Here is a 17007-nt window from a genome sequence, read left to right on the forward strand (position 1 = left end):
CCTCTTTGCCATCATTTCCATATGAAATGAATTTTTTCTCATTAAGTTGAAAATTTTTGTCATAAAAGTTGACAAAAATTATCGTTATAGTTTACCCTTTCCCCATCTCATAAACATCTCCATTAAATTCTGCTCAACTTTCAAAACAAACAGTAAGCTGTCATATCAATGTGACATCACATGGACATAAAAAGGTAAATGAGAGAAGTGGAAGAACTAATAAAAGCAGGGCCAGTAAGACAGAAGTCGGACCGACACAGGCAGAGCTGCTTGATTTCCCTGGTAGACAGCATCTGAGCTGCACACTGCCATAGAAGATTCCCTGTAGACACCGGTGACTGAGCATTCCAAATGGAAGAAACAGAATGAGTGAAGGGTTTTAGGACGCAATCCCCAGATTTCATCTTTCCCTTTTTAATCAGTGGTAACAACACATGACCACGTGCCGACAAGTGGAGAATCATCCTAGAATGGCCTTCACTTTCCGCATTCACTCTCCCTCCTTCCTGCACTGGATCCGCTGCAACTGAGGGGATGCAGTCCTGCACTTTCAGCTCTTCTCCCCACTTCTCCATTCCCCTGTGAATATTAACCTTCATCAGGCAATGAAAGGAGACAGAGACAGAGACCCACATTGGAGCACCGGACTGAAATCTCAAGGTCCAAATCAGGAGCAGAAGGAGAGAGGGCACAAGCAAGGAACTCAGGACCGCGAAGGGTGCACCCACACACTGAGACAATGGGAATGTTCTATGGGGAACTCACCAAGGCCAGCTGGCCTGGGTCTGAAAAAGCCTGGGTTAAAACCGGTCTCGCTGAACATAGCGGACAATGAGGACTACTGAGAACTCAAGAACAATGGCAATGGGTTCTTTGATCCTACTGCACGTATTGGCTTTGTGGGAGCCTAGGCAGTTTGGATGCTCACCTTACTAGACCTGGATGGAGGTGGGTGGTCCTTGGACTTCCCACAGGGCAGGGAACCCTGATTGCTCTTTGGACTGATGAGGGAGGGGTACTTGATTGGGGGAGGGGGAGGGAAATGGGAGGCGGCAGTAGGGAAGAGACAGAAATCTTTAATAAATAAATTTAAAAAAAAAAGAAAATGCATGCGTAGCCAGGCAGTGGTGGTGCACTCCTTTAACCCCAGCACTTGGGAGGCAGAGGCAGGCGGATCTCTGAGTTTGGGGCCATCCTGGTCTACAGGAGCTAGTTCCAGGATGGGCTCCAAAGCTACAGAGAAACCCTGTCTCAAACAACTCCAACTCCACTTGAACCTCTCCCTGGTCTTCTCCCAGTTCCATGTCCTCTTCTTCTATTTAAAAAGAAAATCCACTGAGTCCAGTTACTGCTGATTGGTATAGGCTCATCCACTAGAGAGAGCATGGGCAACCATGTTCAATCAGTAGCCACACTACCAAACAGCCAGCTGCTCCTCAGCCAGGGGTGGGGCCTGTGAATCCCGAGTTTCCTTGCTGGGATGCTGACTGGCTTGTGCGACAGCCCTCCCCAGTGCCCCCCCCCCACTCTGTACTACCTTATCTACGGTCTTTCCCAACGGGAGTTGATGTAAGCACAGTCTTTAGAGCGAGCTCTCACAGTCTGAATTCTCAGCACTTTGAAGAGTTATGTTTCTCTGCATTGCTGCCCACTACAAAAAGATTTCCTAACCAAGGTTGAGAGCACATATTTATGGGTGTAAACACAAATAATGACAAGACAATACAACCATTTAACAAAATAGCAGTAGATTCTCCCCTGTGGTCTTTGTCTTCAGCCATGAGCTTTTGACTAAGTTTACACCGCCAGGTATGAATTCTTCCCGTGGGGCAAACCTCAGCTGTCTAGAAGCAGTGGTTACCCCATAACAGGCACACTATTGTCCCCGCGGGCACACTCTGCCGGGTAGGCTGATGTGATGCAGTGTGTTGTGTCTCACTCTCACCGGCCTGTCTAGTGCCGTGCCCCACCTTCCTAGAAGCCTTTTGTTGGTCTGTTCCCTTTTACTCACTAGGGGTAAGGCAGGATTTTCATGACTAGCTTAACCTAATCCAGATCCACCTCTGCAGCTGAAAACAGTCCACAAACTGGAGAGCGCCATACCATGAGAACAGCGCATTCCACATCACGGTTGTCAGCCGTGATGCTATCTACTCTCCATGTTCCCAAAACAAAACCCAGCAAATAATATAGAAAGTTATAATGCATAGAGACGTAGTCATTTTATTTATTTCATCTGCGTGTGTGTGTGCGCATGTGTGTATGTGTGTGTGTGTGTGTGTGTGTGTCTTTCATTACTTTGTTTTCTTTTTTCTTAATCAGGATCTTATATGTAGTTGAAGCTGACCTGGAATCATGACCCTCCTGCCTCAACCTCTTGACTGTTGGGATCAAAGGCATATGCCAGTGTATCTGCCTATTTTATTTTTATGATGTCTGACATGTAAGGAAAAAGAAAATTAGACTCTAGATAAATGCCCTGAAGTATTTCCATTATGCCTTTCTAAAGGGTGTGTGCTTCTAGGTGATTCCAAACAAGTCTGGAATGGCCCCACTGTGGTGCATACCTTTGCTGAGAACCCCACGATGCTTGAGCCAGACTGCCACGCTTATGTGCAGAAGGTAAAATGTGACTTTTTTCAAATATTGAAAGCACTTAAGATCTACTATGAATTATATGAAAAATTTGTAAACACTAAAGTAAGATTGGATTCCCTAAACCTAACTTTTGCTCATGTCAAAAAAGATACATGTTAGCAAATGTGTCTCTCACCTGTGTAACCAGTCCTAGCCTGGAGGAAGACCATCCTTAGAGTCTGTGGAAGAGGTCCTAACCTTCATAGCACACACTGGCAGCAATTTTTTCCATATTTCTTCTAGATGTTTGGGCTACTCTAACTATGAGTTCCTGTTCCAGGCATCTGAGACGAATTTTCAAACTGTGAAGGCACTGAATCTCTTTCCTCCTTAGGAGTACTCAGGGCACTACTTCTTACGATTAAGATTATCTCACAGTTCCCTCTGTGAATGTGCAGAAGAGAACCACACTGAAACCATGTACAACCTTGTTGTTTTAGTCTGCTCTTAGATAACGGAGTTTAAATGATCTGTTTTCCCCAACTGAAGTCAGAGTCCACGAAGGTCTTTCCATCCTTAACCTGCTTTATTACTGAGTAAGAAGATACTGTTTTCCTTCCAAAATGTGATTGATATCTATAAACACAGGCTGAATCGAATGTCTGTCTATTTTAGGATATAAAGATCAAGAACGTAGAGTCCTGGAGAAGTTTGGGCAAGCCAGTGAGGTCATCAAGTGCCCCAAAGTCCTCAGATGAGCTCTTCAACCAGTTCAGAAAAGCAGCAATAGAGAAGGAAGTGAAAGCCCGGACCCAGGAGCAGCAGATGCGGAAACACCTGGAACAGAATCCACAGGAACCAAAAGCACCTCCAGAGAATCAGAGGTCTGTGGCTGGTTGGGCTTAATAAGGCCTGGGAGACATAGAAATGGATGTGTCAGCTCAGTGCGAGTCAGTTGCCGGGTAGAACACACAACAAATTGTAGTTACAAAAAGTATATCTTATCAATAGTTCTCTAAATGGTTGTATCTGTTTTTTAAAAGACAGAAATAGCTGAGAAATCAAGCTAGTAAAGATGGAGATGTTACCAAATTCTAACAGCCTTTTTCCCAGAACTGCCTTCCAAGTTTTTCTGTTCTCATGTAGGAAGATGTGTGTGGGCCATGGCTTTCAAAGCCTTTCTTTTTTGTTGTTAATATAGAATACCCATCATAACCTGTCTCAGTCACATCGGAAGTAAAACTCAGGGGGTGGGGGACATAGCTAATTAGTGCACTCTTTGTCTAGACTTGGACCCTATGTGGTAGCGCTTGCCTGGAATCTCAGCAGTGGGGAAGGGGAACGTAGAAGGATCAGAAGTCATCCTTAGCTACAGAGAGGTCGCATCAGGTCCTGTCAAGAAAGGAAGGAAGGAAGTAGAAATGGAAGTGGGGGTGGAGAAAAGGAACTCTGACAACCTGGGACCCATTCATTTCTTTCTGTTTTCATTGTTTGATCATGTCTTTGTTTAAAAAAAAAATCTTAAGGATCTTGAAACCTACTTTGAGCCCTCCTGTTTATTTAGGGAGCTCGGAAATGGATTGGCTGTAGAATTTTCATCACATCAGATGGAAACCAAGTGTCATGGAGAAGAGAGGGAAGAACAGCAGCCATCAGAAGCTCAAGACCAAAGCAAACTCTGGCTTCTCAAAGACCGGAACTTAGCAAGGGAGAAAGAGCAAGAGCGGAGGAGAAGAGAGGCAGTGAGTACACACTGACTTTCTGAGTTAACTAGGGCGGAGACAGCGCATTGGCGTTGCTCGTGGTCAGAGACAAGCTGGACGGAGAGCGGGGCAGCTTGTGGAACCACTGGGCTAAGTGCGCTCTCTATACTAGACTTCTAAAGTTTCCCTGCGACTTAAATTCCTCCTTTAAAAATGGAATAATAATTCCCATTATAAAGTGAATTAACACGCACTGAGCACATCAGAAAATGCCTGGCATGTAAATGAAGTAATTCACCGTCCACTGCTACTGCCTTAAAAACCTGCAGATCCCTGCAGACGTGCCTGGCTTCCCAGTCAGTGTTTCTTGGATCTCTTAGTTGACGGCTAGATTAAGAAATCTGGAAAGAACCAGATGGTAGTGGGGCACTCGGGAGGCAGAGGCAAGTGGATCTCTGAGTGTGGGGCCAGCCTGGACAGCCGGGACTGCACAAAGAAACCCTGTCTCGGCGGGGGGGGGGGGGGGTGGAAAGAAAGTCAGCGAGATGACGGTAGACAACATACAACTCGGTCACATGGAGTCAGATGTCTTCAGCGGCGCGGCTCATCACCCACCTGGGTCTCTCATGCTCCGGCTTAAATGTCAAGTGTTGTGTGACATGTCTGTTTACACCATAAGGACACTAATGTCAGACTAAAGAAACCACTGCAGGCAGATCTAGCTTGGTGAATGCATGAGTCTGACTGTAGTTTTCACAGGAGCAAGCCTGGGCGAGGGGTTATTCATAGGAGCATGGCCACCTAGAGGCATCTGTACACTTCTTATCTCCAGCGGTTGTTACCGCTGCTATATCCTCAGGAGGGGACATGTCCTTCACCTGAGAGCCTCCTGCCCTGAGGAAGGAAGATCCAGATCTCAAGAGAGGCTCCTATGCAGGAGTAATAACCGCTCTCCACCTCCCACGCCAACGTGTCATGTCCCGAGGGCAGACTTGAGCGACACTGCTGCCGCTAGTGCCAGCACCGCTCATCGCCAGACACCAGCGTTCCCAAAGCCCATGGCTGGAGGCTGGAGAGATGCTCAGTGTGCAAGGATGAGTGCAGATCCCCAGAACCTACAGTGAGCTCTGGGTTCAACTGAGAGACCTGCCTCAATATGGAAGATGTATTCAATGTCAACCTCTGGCTTTCACATACATGTGTGCTCCCACACAGCCACACACACCATAAGTCTGTAGTTTTCATTAATATTTACTCTGTACCTTGCATGTTTGTACATTTTATTATCATATATAAATTATAAGTAGTTTCATTATGAATATGCCTTGGTCATATTCACACCCCACAACCTCCTCCTGACTAAAACCCTTTCCCACTGGTCTCTTTGTCAATAGCTTCACTTCTATTTTCATGAAAATCTAGCTTCTCCATATTCCATCCTCTCTCTGGTGTGTTTGTTTTTCCCGTCACACATGATCTCACTCTTAATAGTTGAGGATGCTTCATTGTAGACAGATGTGTACACATGACATTCACTTAGACACGTGTCTGTTGACAAGGGTATGACTATTGTGATGGTGTCGCGGTCAGTGTGGTGAACGTTCAGGTTTCTGTGGTGACTGATTCCTTTGGGTGCGTGCCCAGGAATGGCGGAGCTGTGCATTTTTAGTTTTTTGAAGAATATCCATGCTGACTTCCATAACGTCTGTACTCACTTTCATTCTCTGCATCCTTGAGACACGTGTTGCTTCTGTTTCTTGCTGATTGCTGCTCTGTATGTGGTGAGAGAAAGCTCGGTGTGGTTTTGATTCCCACAGTGTCTAAAGATGCTCGACATTTAGTTCTGCGTTCGCTGGCCATTTGAACTCTCTCTTGAACTCCCCTTTATGACTAGATATCCGTGTTCTTGTTTACATGTTGAATTATTTTTCCAAACAAAATCTTCCTTCTTCCCTCCCCACTTTCGTCTCTCACAGCTGAAACCTTAGCCTGAATTCTTTTTGAACTCCCCATGCTCTTGCCTTAGCTTCTTGAATGCTGAGACTAGAGGCCTTGGCCTCAAGCAGAGAAATGAATGGCATTTAACAATGTTATACAGAGATTATTTTATTGTTTGTAGTGCTGCAGATCAAATTCAGGGTTTTACACCTGTTATGAATACCCTCTAGCACTGAACTTCCTCCTCTGTAGAACTTTCTACCACGATAAGCATGCTCTGTTGTCTGTTTCAGATATTTCTCCTAAGACCTAGGCTTAGTCACCTTCCAGTCCTCTTACAAGAGTCTAGCGTCCCTAACACCTCCACTCAGTCTGATGTCGTTCCTTATATCCTAAGGACTTTTCAGGAGCTTGACTAGCTTGACTAGGGGCTACCTAGAACATTTAACAGTGCCCAAAGTTCACCTTATGCCCGTCTCCTTCATCAGCCCTGTAGTCTTCCATCTGGGTCTGGCTGAAGTGTGATCGGGACCACAGAGAAAGGAATATCAAGTGGTGTTTTAAGTCATGATCCCTAGTATTTATTAGTGGACAGATTGATTCTCTATTTGTAAGTATTCTACATGAATCTATTTTATCTCAGATAGATATGAATTTAAAATAAAATTCTACATGCAACCTTTAAAATAAAAATTTTCGAGCCGGGCAGCGGTGGCACAAGCCTTTAATCCCAGCACTTGGGAGGCAGAGGCAGACAGATCTCTGAGTTCAAGACCAGCCTGGTCTACAAGAGCTAGTTTTTGGACAGGCTCCAAAGCTACAGAGAAGTCTTGTCTCGAAAAACCAAAATAAATAAATAAATAAAATAAGAGAAGAATTTTTCATTTTTATTTAACTATAACAAAGGTTTCATTACACTTTCTTGCTGTGTGTGCCTGTATCTAGAGAGCATCGCATGATCCCCAGACTGGGACACTTTCTCAAGCTCCTACATGGCAGGCTAAGATCAGCTTTGAGGAACTATTTAGTCTAGACAGTTGGCCTAGCACAGCCTAGGAGCCGAGCACTAAAAGGTCCTGATTTAAGTTTTGTTAGTGTTTGCTCATTTCTAAGGCAGATTTTGAGAATTTCTTGCAGTCTGTTAGAGTCAGACATGTCCCACCCTTCTCTGTGGTGCTAGAAAAATAAGCCTTTTATTATCCCTTTGGTAGGGAGGCCATAGCTCTAAATCTCGAAAACAACCACATCCAAGAAGCCAACCAGCTGGGCAACAGACTAGAGCTTTGTGTCTCACTGGTCTACTGCTGTGACTTCACCTGGACAGGAGCGCGTAGAAAGTCTTGAAGGACTCCCTTGGACACAACCTAGAGCACTCCCACTGTCCTCCCCCTGCCCTCCCCCTGCCCCTCGCTCCTGCTCCTCCAATCACGCTTGTGCTAAAATCTGTCCTAAAAGCTTCCTTAATAAACTCCAGCTTCTCTTGATGGGAGAAACCTGGGAATGCAGTAACCATGCTTCTTTTGTCTGACTGAGCATTTTCTGCACTTTCCTCCTTTCCTAGATGGCTGATATGCAAATGAGCACTGTTCCTGCACCGCCCTGCAGTCTCATCCCATGCTCATAAATAGATGTCTGGGGGCTGGAGAGATGGCTCAGCGGTTAAGAGCATTGCCTGCTCTTCCAAAGGTCCTGAGTTCAATTCCCAGCAACCACATGATGGCTCACAACCATCTGTACTGAAGTCTGGTGCCCTCTTCTAGCCTGCAGGCATACACGCAGACAAAATATTGTATACATAATAAATAAATATTTAATAAATAAATAGATAGATCCCTGGGTTTCACACTCGGTGCCGGAATCAATGAAAACCATAGCTTTTACATTACATGGTAGCGTTCCCGCACACAGGGATTGCACTGCTAAAATTAAACATTTTAAAAGATGTGTGTGTATGTGTGTGTGTGTGTGTAGCATGTGCTCACAGAGGCCAGAGGAACCAGTCTGCCTGGTTAGAGTTATAGGCAGTTGTGGACCACCTGACAATGGGTGCTAGAAACTGAAGTCAGGTCTTTTGTCTGAGCAGTGTACATCTTTAACCACTGAGCCATTTTTCCAGCCTGGTTAAGGCAACTTCTGTGCCTAGTGCTGTACTGGTTACAGAAACAAGCAAGAGTTGTGCTTTCGGCTTGCATTCTTACTACTGTTCCTTAAGTATTGAAATACTCTTCTTGTTGGAGAATAAAACTTACTATTTGTGGCCTTGTTGCATTTTATTACATCTGTATATATTAAAAGTTATACATATAGTCATTAAGCTAATTATTTATATTTTGAATGAAACATTTCTAAGTGTGTAAGTGTTTATATAAAGCTGTAATAAAAGCATGCATCTTAAACTAACAAGAATCTTCTTCTCTTTTCTGCAGATGGCGGGTACCATTGACATGACTCTTCAAAGCGACATTATGGCAATGTTTGAAAATAACTTTGATTAAAATTCAGTTTTAAATTAACTATCACCTTTAAATTAATGGTACAAATATTTACAATGCACTGGTAAAGTGATTACTTTCAACCACCAAGATACCAATCACATATTGTTTTGACTGCCCTAAAATAATTAAATATTTTTTCACTTACATTTTTAATAAATATGTTCATTTTAAATACATAATTTATAAACAGTTTTATAATTTTGATCTCTAAAAATGAATAGATTTTTATCATTCTACCGAGGACTGTCAACTATATATTATAGCCTTGATCTAAGCAAGTCCGAAAGCGATCATCTGATTGGAAAAAGTGAAGAATATATAAAAGAATATAAAAATGGGTTCTGTTGAGATTTTAACTTTTATTTATTTATCTGAACCAGTTTGCTTGTTTGTTTGAGGCAGGGTCTCATATACCCCTCCTGCCTTACCTCTCAAATACTGGTACTACAGGAAAGAGGTTTTTCTGTCAGAATTACCTGGAGTCTAACAAGTGACACCTTCTTTCTCTATGAATCACAATGTCAGAGACTCTACTGGTTCCATGTTTAAATTCCACACTGACTTTTGTTTTAAAGCATTCTTAGCTATGATTTGAAACAAAGTGGCAGCTTTGTGTGCACCAGCTTCTGTAGGAATGTGTCCACATGTCTTAAAATGTGATGGCACTGAACATTTGCCCAATTATGGGAAGTCACAGTCTACAAACATTTCTGTTCTGTCATTTTCAAACCGGAGTCAAATCTAAACCTTGTATAGTCTCCTTGAATTTTAAACCTCTTGATGCATAACCTGATGTAGGCCCTGTTGTGATATTGTCTGAAGTAGAAATTCCACGTGTGTCCAAACCACAGCACATGCCTGCCATAATCCAGTGCTTGGGGCAGAGGAGGCCCTGCTGCATGCTCCACAACAAGAGTGCGTGTGTATGTGTTATTTTATTATACCCGTTGCTCATTGTTTCATTTAAAATAATTTTCTCATACACTACATTCTGATCATAGTTTGCCTGCCCCCAACTCCTCCCAGCTCCCCACCCACACAACTTCACCCTTCTTTCTCTCGCTCATTGAAAAACAGGCAAATAAAGCAGACAAACCAGAATATAAATAAATAGGTTTAAAAAAAAGACAAAGTACAAGAAATGCATACACACAAACCACAAAAAATGCAAAATTAGATAAAAATACAAGCAAAAGACCAGTAAGACTTGATAACTGTTTTGTTATATGTAATTTTGCTCCGTTAAAGTTAAAGCCTTCTTTTTTTGTTTAAACAGAAAAAGGGGAAGTGATGCGGGAGTGTCATATATCAATCTGTTGATTTCATTGGTTAATTAAATAAAGAAACTGCTTGCCCTGATAGGTTAAAACATAGGTGGGAGGAGTAAACAGGAGGAAGAGGAAGTGAGGTAAGACCCCTCAGACAGACTCGACAGCTCTGCTCTCTGGAGCAGAGACGCCAGGCTCTGCTCTCCCATGCAGCTCAGACCCAGGATGGATGTAGGCTAGAATCTTCCCGATAACCGCACCTTGGGGTGCTTACACGCATTATTAGAAATGGGCTAGTCCAGGTGCGAGAATTAGCCTAGAAGAGGCTAGATAGACATGGGCCAAGCAGTCTTTAAATGAATACAGTTTATGTGTTGTTATTTCGGACATAAGCTAGCAGGCGGCCGGGGTGCTGGGGCGAAGCCCCGCCGCTCCTATTTCAACAGTCTTGTTTTTGTTGAATGAGTGTTGTTCCATTCCTTGGTTTCTGCTGCCTTCTCTGGGTCTTGGGAGAGTGTGGTAGCTGTGGGTTCCCTGGTATTGAGGGAGTGCTTCTTAGGTCAGTGGGTGGCAGAGAGGAACAGAGATGGGCTAGGAAAAAATACTAAGAGCCACTTCAAGAAAGATCCAAGGGATCCTCTGCACATCTAGAGGTATAAATAGTATAAAGATCACTTTTCCTCTAAGCTTCATCTCAAAAGAGAGCCCTTAACATTTGATGTAGACAGTTGTTCTGCCCAGGTACTGAAGGAGAGAACAGGGGAGGGTGTTGAAGGGAGAGAAGCAAGGCTCAAGACAGACATGCGAGTGTGGGGGTGAGAAAGGTTTGCCAGGCCTTAACTTCAGTTCTGACATGGCCTCTCAAAATGTATTTCCTGATCCCTAACATTTTTTAAAATATCAATAGTCTCTAAAAATAGAAATTTCTTCAAGACTACCTAAAAGTACAGTTAAAGCAGGCCACCTGTCTTATGGTCTTTAGTTGTTTCCTGGAGCTTCTTGTTTAGCATTTAACAAAAAGAGCCAGTTTGGGGGATCCACAAGCTTGCCATTTCTAGTGCCTGCCAGTTAAATTAACATAGTCACCACACGTAAAACCAGATGGAATACCAAATGGCTTTTCTTTTCTTTTTGGCCCAAACATTTCCTTCTTTCTTATCTTTTTGTTTTCCATTTTAGCATCTTTTATTCCCTAAAAATTGAAGCCTTCCGTGGTAGTTGGAGAGATCTGTGATTTGCTTGAGATTTCTGTGCTGCTTCTAGGAGTAGTTCAGCACTCCAAGCTCTACATTTATCCTGCACAGTTTCAGGAACATGTGTGGGCTCAAGAACATGCATGGGTGGATTCAAGAAACTTCCCAATAAGGTTCCTTACAACCCGGGAGCAGGGCATGCTGTATGTTGTCTTGAGTTTCCTTGTGAGGCCATTGCACATTCTACAGAAATTCCTGTCATCTTTTCCTTGTTGAGCTGGGAAATGACTGGCTCTTATCTTTGACATTTTTATGATCACGGACTCATAAAACTTCTAAGCCAAAAAGAGGCAACAGGCACAGAAAAGCACCCCAGAATTAAAGATGATTCTGTGTGAAAGGGTTTTGCCCATGCGTGTTGTTTGCACCACTTGCATGCCTGGTACCATGGAGACCAGAGGAGAGAGACACATGCCCTGGAGCTGGAGTTACAGGTACCATGGAGACCAGAGGAGAGAGACACATGCCCTGGAGCTGGAGTTACAAGTACCATGGAGACCAGAGGAGGGTGGCAGATGCTTTGGAGCTGGAGTTACAGGTGGTTTAAGGGCTGTGTGTACGCTGAGAACTGAAGTCAAGTCTTCAGCAAGTGCTCTTAACTGACGAGCTTCAGCAACCCAGAATTAGATATCAGAAGAGCATCAAGAAAAACATCAAAAAAGAAATCATGGCTGAGTGCTAGTAAATGAAGAGTTCTGACCAAATGTGAAAACAGTAAGAGGCTCTCCAGCAGTCAACTCAGTGTACTGTAGACCAAACCAAAGGGATGCTAAAACCCCTTACAGAACACAAAGCCATACCTCCAAGAGCATAAGGGATCATTTATCCCGAGCCAGAGACAAGTGATCAAACTGCCCCAACTAAGAGTCGACCAACATGGAAGAGATGGTGTGAACGCCTACAATCACCAGACAGAACGGTCTTTAGGCTGCTTCCGTACTTTGTTGTGCGTTAGTTTACAGTGGGAGGACCCTTTGTCGCATGTTTTAGATCTTACAGCATCTCGTGACTGGTCTTGCTAATACATTCCAAAGGTTTTTATCTGATAGTTGAGAAGGGTGTTAGGCCAGATACAGAGGTGGGCCAAAGGTAGTCCAAGATAATCTGTCTACTGATCTGCAACATCCTCCTCTACACAATAACATTCTTACTCAATCATCCTGGTAGGAGCTTTGGAATTTCTGAAGCACCCAGAAGTCCAGCATGCTATCCATTGACCATACAGCCCATCTTTATCGTGATGAGATTTTTGACACATGCGGCTTTTTCTGAGGGCTTCGGTCCATATGACAAAAGAACAAAGCACAACGGATGCTTTCAGTTCGTATCCTTGGTGCTCCGCCCACCCAAGTCCCTGCCTGGCAAAAGACTGTGTCAAAACTGGCTATAGTATCTTATTTGGTGGTTATTTTAAGATACTTTTGCTTATCTTAAGCTAGTAGTAGGTTGTTCTAACAACTCCCTGGCCCACCTCTCAACTCTATTTGGTTGTATTTATTTGATAAAACTCAAACTCTTATGAACTCTGCCTGCTCTGCACCCACAACGCTGAGGATGACTCAAGAAACCTTGTAACCTTGCTAACTGCAGTCACTTTCCAGTTCTCAGTGAGCCGTCATGTTGGCCACAAGTCTAAGAGTATCCATCATTTGTTCATTGTCCCTGGATAGTCAGCTAAGCTTCACATCTCCCCTCCCTTCAGGAGAAACCATAGGACAACAAACACCACCACCAGTCTCTGAGTCTCTGCCACTTATTTCTTCCTGCTGCATGGAGAGCTGCAGGGGGAGCATCGAGGCTGCAGGGGGAGCATTGAGGCTGCAGGGGGAGCATTGAGGCTGCAGGGGAAGCATTGAGGCTGCAGGATAGCACCGCAGCTGCAGGCACCCTGTATGCCCTGCTGCTCCTTTCTCCTAGGATGTGGCTGTAACAACTGTGGCTTCCATTGCCAGCATCCTTCCTGGGGCTTACTGCCAACATACAGATGGATTTTTCTAAAATATGAAGTTGGTTGGGGTGGTATTATTTCCTTCTTTATATCGGTTCCGCACTTTCTTGGCCCATTTGTTTAAAGCTTCTTTCTTTATAGAAATTTTTAGAAACAAATTAAGACAGGGCTGAAGTCATAGCTCAGCACTGAAGTAACTACCTTACATGGACAAAGCCCAGGGTTCAAAGCCCAGTACTGGCAGAACTATTTATATTTTAAGACCAAACCTTAAAATTTAAAATTCAGAGACTGGAGGGGACCACGGCAGAGGTCGCAGGCGGCAGGGACCAGCGCGCAACACCGAGAGCAGATCGCCCCACTACAATTAAATCAAAGAGGTAGGCCTTTGGTTGGCAAGGGCCCTGGCAAACGGGGAGCCGGGATCGGTTCCGGAAAACCCTTCTTAGGGGTGAGAGGGTTCTTGGCCCCCAGCAGGAGCCAGGAAACAGAGCGAGGGCAATTAGTAAGAGAAGCCTCTGGCCAGCAGAGAAACCTGATCTGATTTTAAAAGACCAATTAGATAGCATTGAAAGGAGGAGATGGGCAGGCGCCAAGGCAGAACATCACCCATTAATCAGAAAAACAACATGAAAACACCAGATCCCAAAGATCTTACAACAGAAAGATTTGAACACCCTAACACAGAAGAAGTGGAAAAAATTGACTTTATGAAAGCAATAGAATCCCTTAAAAAATATGTAATAAACACCCTTATAGAAATGGATGAGAAGAATAACAAAAAGTTCGAAGAATTAAGTAAATATGTACATGAGACCCTGGGAAACCAAGAAAAAACGATCAAACAGGTAATGGAAACAGTGCAAGAATTGAAAACTGAAAGGGAAGCAAGGAAGAGAACACAAAGGGAAGAACAGCTGGATATGGAAAATCTAGGCCAACGAGCAGAGTCTACAGAAACAAGCATAATCAATAGACTACAAGAGATAGAAGAAAGAATCTCAGATGCTGAGGACACCATAGAGAAAATAAATGCACTGATCAAAGAAAACAGCAAAGCCAACAAATTCTCATCACAAAACATTCAAGAAATATGGGACACAATAAAAAGACCAAACCTAAGAATTATAGGAATAGAAGAAGGAGAAGAATCACAGCTCGAAGGCCCAGAAAATATTTTTAACAAAATTATGGAAGAAAACTTTCCCAACATAAAGAAAGTTATCCCCTTGAATATTCAAGAAGCATACAGAACACCAAACAGACTGGATCAAAGAAAAACTTCCCCTCGCCATATAATAATCAAAACACAAAATAGACAGGTTAAAGAAAGAATATTAAGAGCTGCAAAGGAAAAAGGCCAAGTAACCTATAAAGGTAAACCGATCAGAATTACACCTGACTTCTCTATGGAAACCATGAAAGCCAGAAGGTCCTGGATAGAGGTACTTCAAAAGCTAAGAGACCATGGATGCAAACCCAAACTTCTGTACCCTGCCAAGCTAGTGTTCACTATCAATGGAGAAAACAAGACATTCCAGGATAAGAACAAATTTAAACAATACGTAGCCACAAATCCAGCTCTACAGAAAGTAATAGAAGGAAAATCGCAACCCAAGGAATCCAACAATGCCAACACTGACTACAATAACTCAGGCATCTAGTGAACCTTCACCAGCACAACTCAAAGAAGGGACACACACACAAACTCTACTACCAAAAAAACAATAAGAATAACCGGAGTAAACAACAATTGGTCATTAATATCACTTAATATTAATGGTCTCAATTCACCTATAAAAAGGCACAGGCTAAGAGATTGGATACGAAAACAGGATCCAACATTCTGCTGTTTGCAAGAAACACATCTCAACCACAAAGACAGGCATCTACTCAGAGTAAAAGGTTGGGAAAAGGTCTTTCAAGCAAATGGTCCTAAGAAAAAAGCAGGTGTGGCCGTACTAATTTCCAACAAAACGGACTTCAAACTAAAATCAATCAGAAGAGATCGAGAAGGACACTTTATACTCATAACAGGAACAATTCATCAGGATGACATCTCAATTCTGAATATCTATGCCCCTAATATAAAAGCACCCACTTATATAAAAGAAATATTACTAGAACTCAAGGCAGACATCAAACCACACACACTAATAGTAGGAGACTTCAACACACCTCTCTCTCCAATGGACAGGTCAATCAGACAGAAACCTAATAGAGAATTAAGAGAATTACTGGAGGTAATGAAACAAATGGACTTAACAGACATCTATAGAACACTCCACCCAAATAGGAAAGAATATACCTTCTTCTCTGCAGCTCATGGAACCTTCTCAAAAATTGACCATATACTCGGAAACAAAGGAAGCCTCCACAGATACAAAAGAATATCAGTGTCCACCTGTGTCTTATCAGATCACCACGGATTAAAGTTAGAAGGCAACAACAATGCTGCCCCCAGAAAGCCGACAAACTCATGGAAACTGAACAATCAACTACTGAACCACACCTGGGTGAAGGAAGAAATTAAGAAGGAAATTAAAGTCTTCCTTGAATTTAATGAAAATAAAGAGACAACATACTCAAACCTATGGGACACGATGAAAGCAGTGCTAAGAGGAAAGTTCATAGCACTAAGTGCCCACTTAAAGAAAACGGAGAAAGCATACATTGGGGACTTAACAGCACACCTGAAAGCTTTAGAAAAAAAAGAAGCAGATGTGCCCAGAAGGAGTAGAAGACTGGAAATAATCAAACTGAGGGCAGAAATCAACAAAATAGAAACACAGAAAACAGTCCAAAGAATCAATGAAACAAAAAGTTGGTTCTTGGAGAAAATCAACAAGATAGACAAACCCCTATCCAAACTAATTAAACAACAGAGGGAGAACACGCAAATAAATAAGATCAGAAATGAAAAGGGGGACATAACCACAGACACAGAGGAAATTCAGAGAATCATTAGATCTTACTACAGGAGCCTGTATGCCACAAAACTGGAAAATACAAAAGAAATGGACATCTTTTTAGATAAGTACCATATACCAAAGCTAAACCAAGACCAGGTGAAAGATCTAAATAGACCTGTTAGTCGCGAAGAACTTGAAGCAGTTATCAAAAATCTGCCCTCTAAAAAAAGCCCAGGACCAGATGGTTTCAATGCAGAATTCTACCAGAACTTCCAAGAAGAGCTAATACCTATTCTCCTTAATGTATTTCACAGTATAGAAACAGAAAAGTCATTGCCAAATTCCTTTTATGAAGCTACAGTTACCCTGATACCAAAACCACACAAAGACCCAACCAAGAAAGAGAACTACAGGCCTATCTCACTCATGAATATCGACGCAAAAATTCTTAATAAAATACTGGCAAACCGAATTCAAGAACACATTAGAAAAATTATCCATTATGATCAAGTAGGCTTCATCCCAGAGATGCAGGGCTGGTTCAACATACGCAAATCTATCAATGTAATCCACCATATAAATAAAATGAAAGAAAAAAACCATATGATCATTTCATTAGATGCTGAAAAAGCATTCGACAAAATCCAACACCCCTTTATGATAAAGGTATTGGAGAGACTAGGGATACAAGGGTCATACCTAAATATAATAAAAGCTATTTACAGCAAACCGACAGCTAACATTAAATTAAACGGAGAAAAACTCAAAGCCATCCCACTAAAATCAGGAACAAGACAAGGATGTCCACTCTCTCCATACCTCTTCAATATAGTGCTTGAAGTTCTAGCAATAGCAATAAGACAACATAAGGGGATCAAAGGGATTCGTATTGGAAAGGAAGAAGTTAAGCTTT

The 17007-nt window shown here is 42.7% G+C and overlaps 1 protein-coding gene across 1 annotated transcript in view; it reads left to right on the forward strand.

The window, feature by feature from the left end:
- Positions 1 to 8885, forward strand: part of Brdt (bromodomain testis associated) — a 38451-nt gene extending 29566 nt beyond the window's left edge. Inside the window, exons 14-17 of the mRNA XM_050155864.1 lie at positions 2525 to 2622; positions 3253 to 3461; positions 4142 to 4319; positions 8645 to 8885. Coding sequence (XP_050011821.1) covers positions 2525 to 2622; positions 3253 to 3461; positions 4142 to 4319; positions 8645 to 8713 — 554 coding nt within the window. The 3' untranslated portion in view covers positions 8714 to 8885. The remainder of the gene's footprint in view (positions 1 to 2524; positions 2623 to 3252; positions 3462 to 4141; positions 4320 to 8644) is intronic.
- The last annotated feature ends 8122 nt before the right edge of the window (positions 8886 to 17007 follow it).

This window comes from Alexandromys fortis, unplaced genomic scaffold (genome assembly GCF_014885135.2).
Source record: "Alexandromys fortis isolate MF-2015 unplaced genomic scaffold, M_Fortis_MF-2015_v1.1 scaffold_87, whole genome shotgun sequence".
Classification (NCBI taxonomy): domain Eukaryota; kingdom Metazoa; phylum Chordata; class Mammalia; order Rodentia; family Cricetidae; genus Alexandromys; species Alexandromys fortis.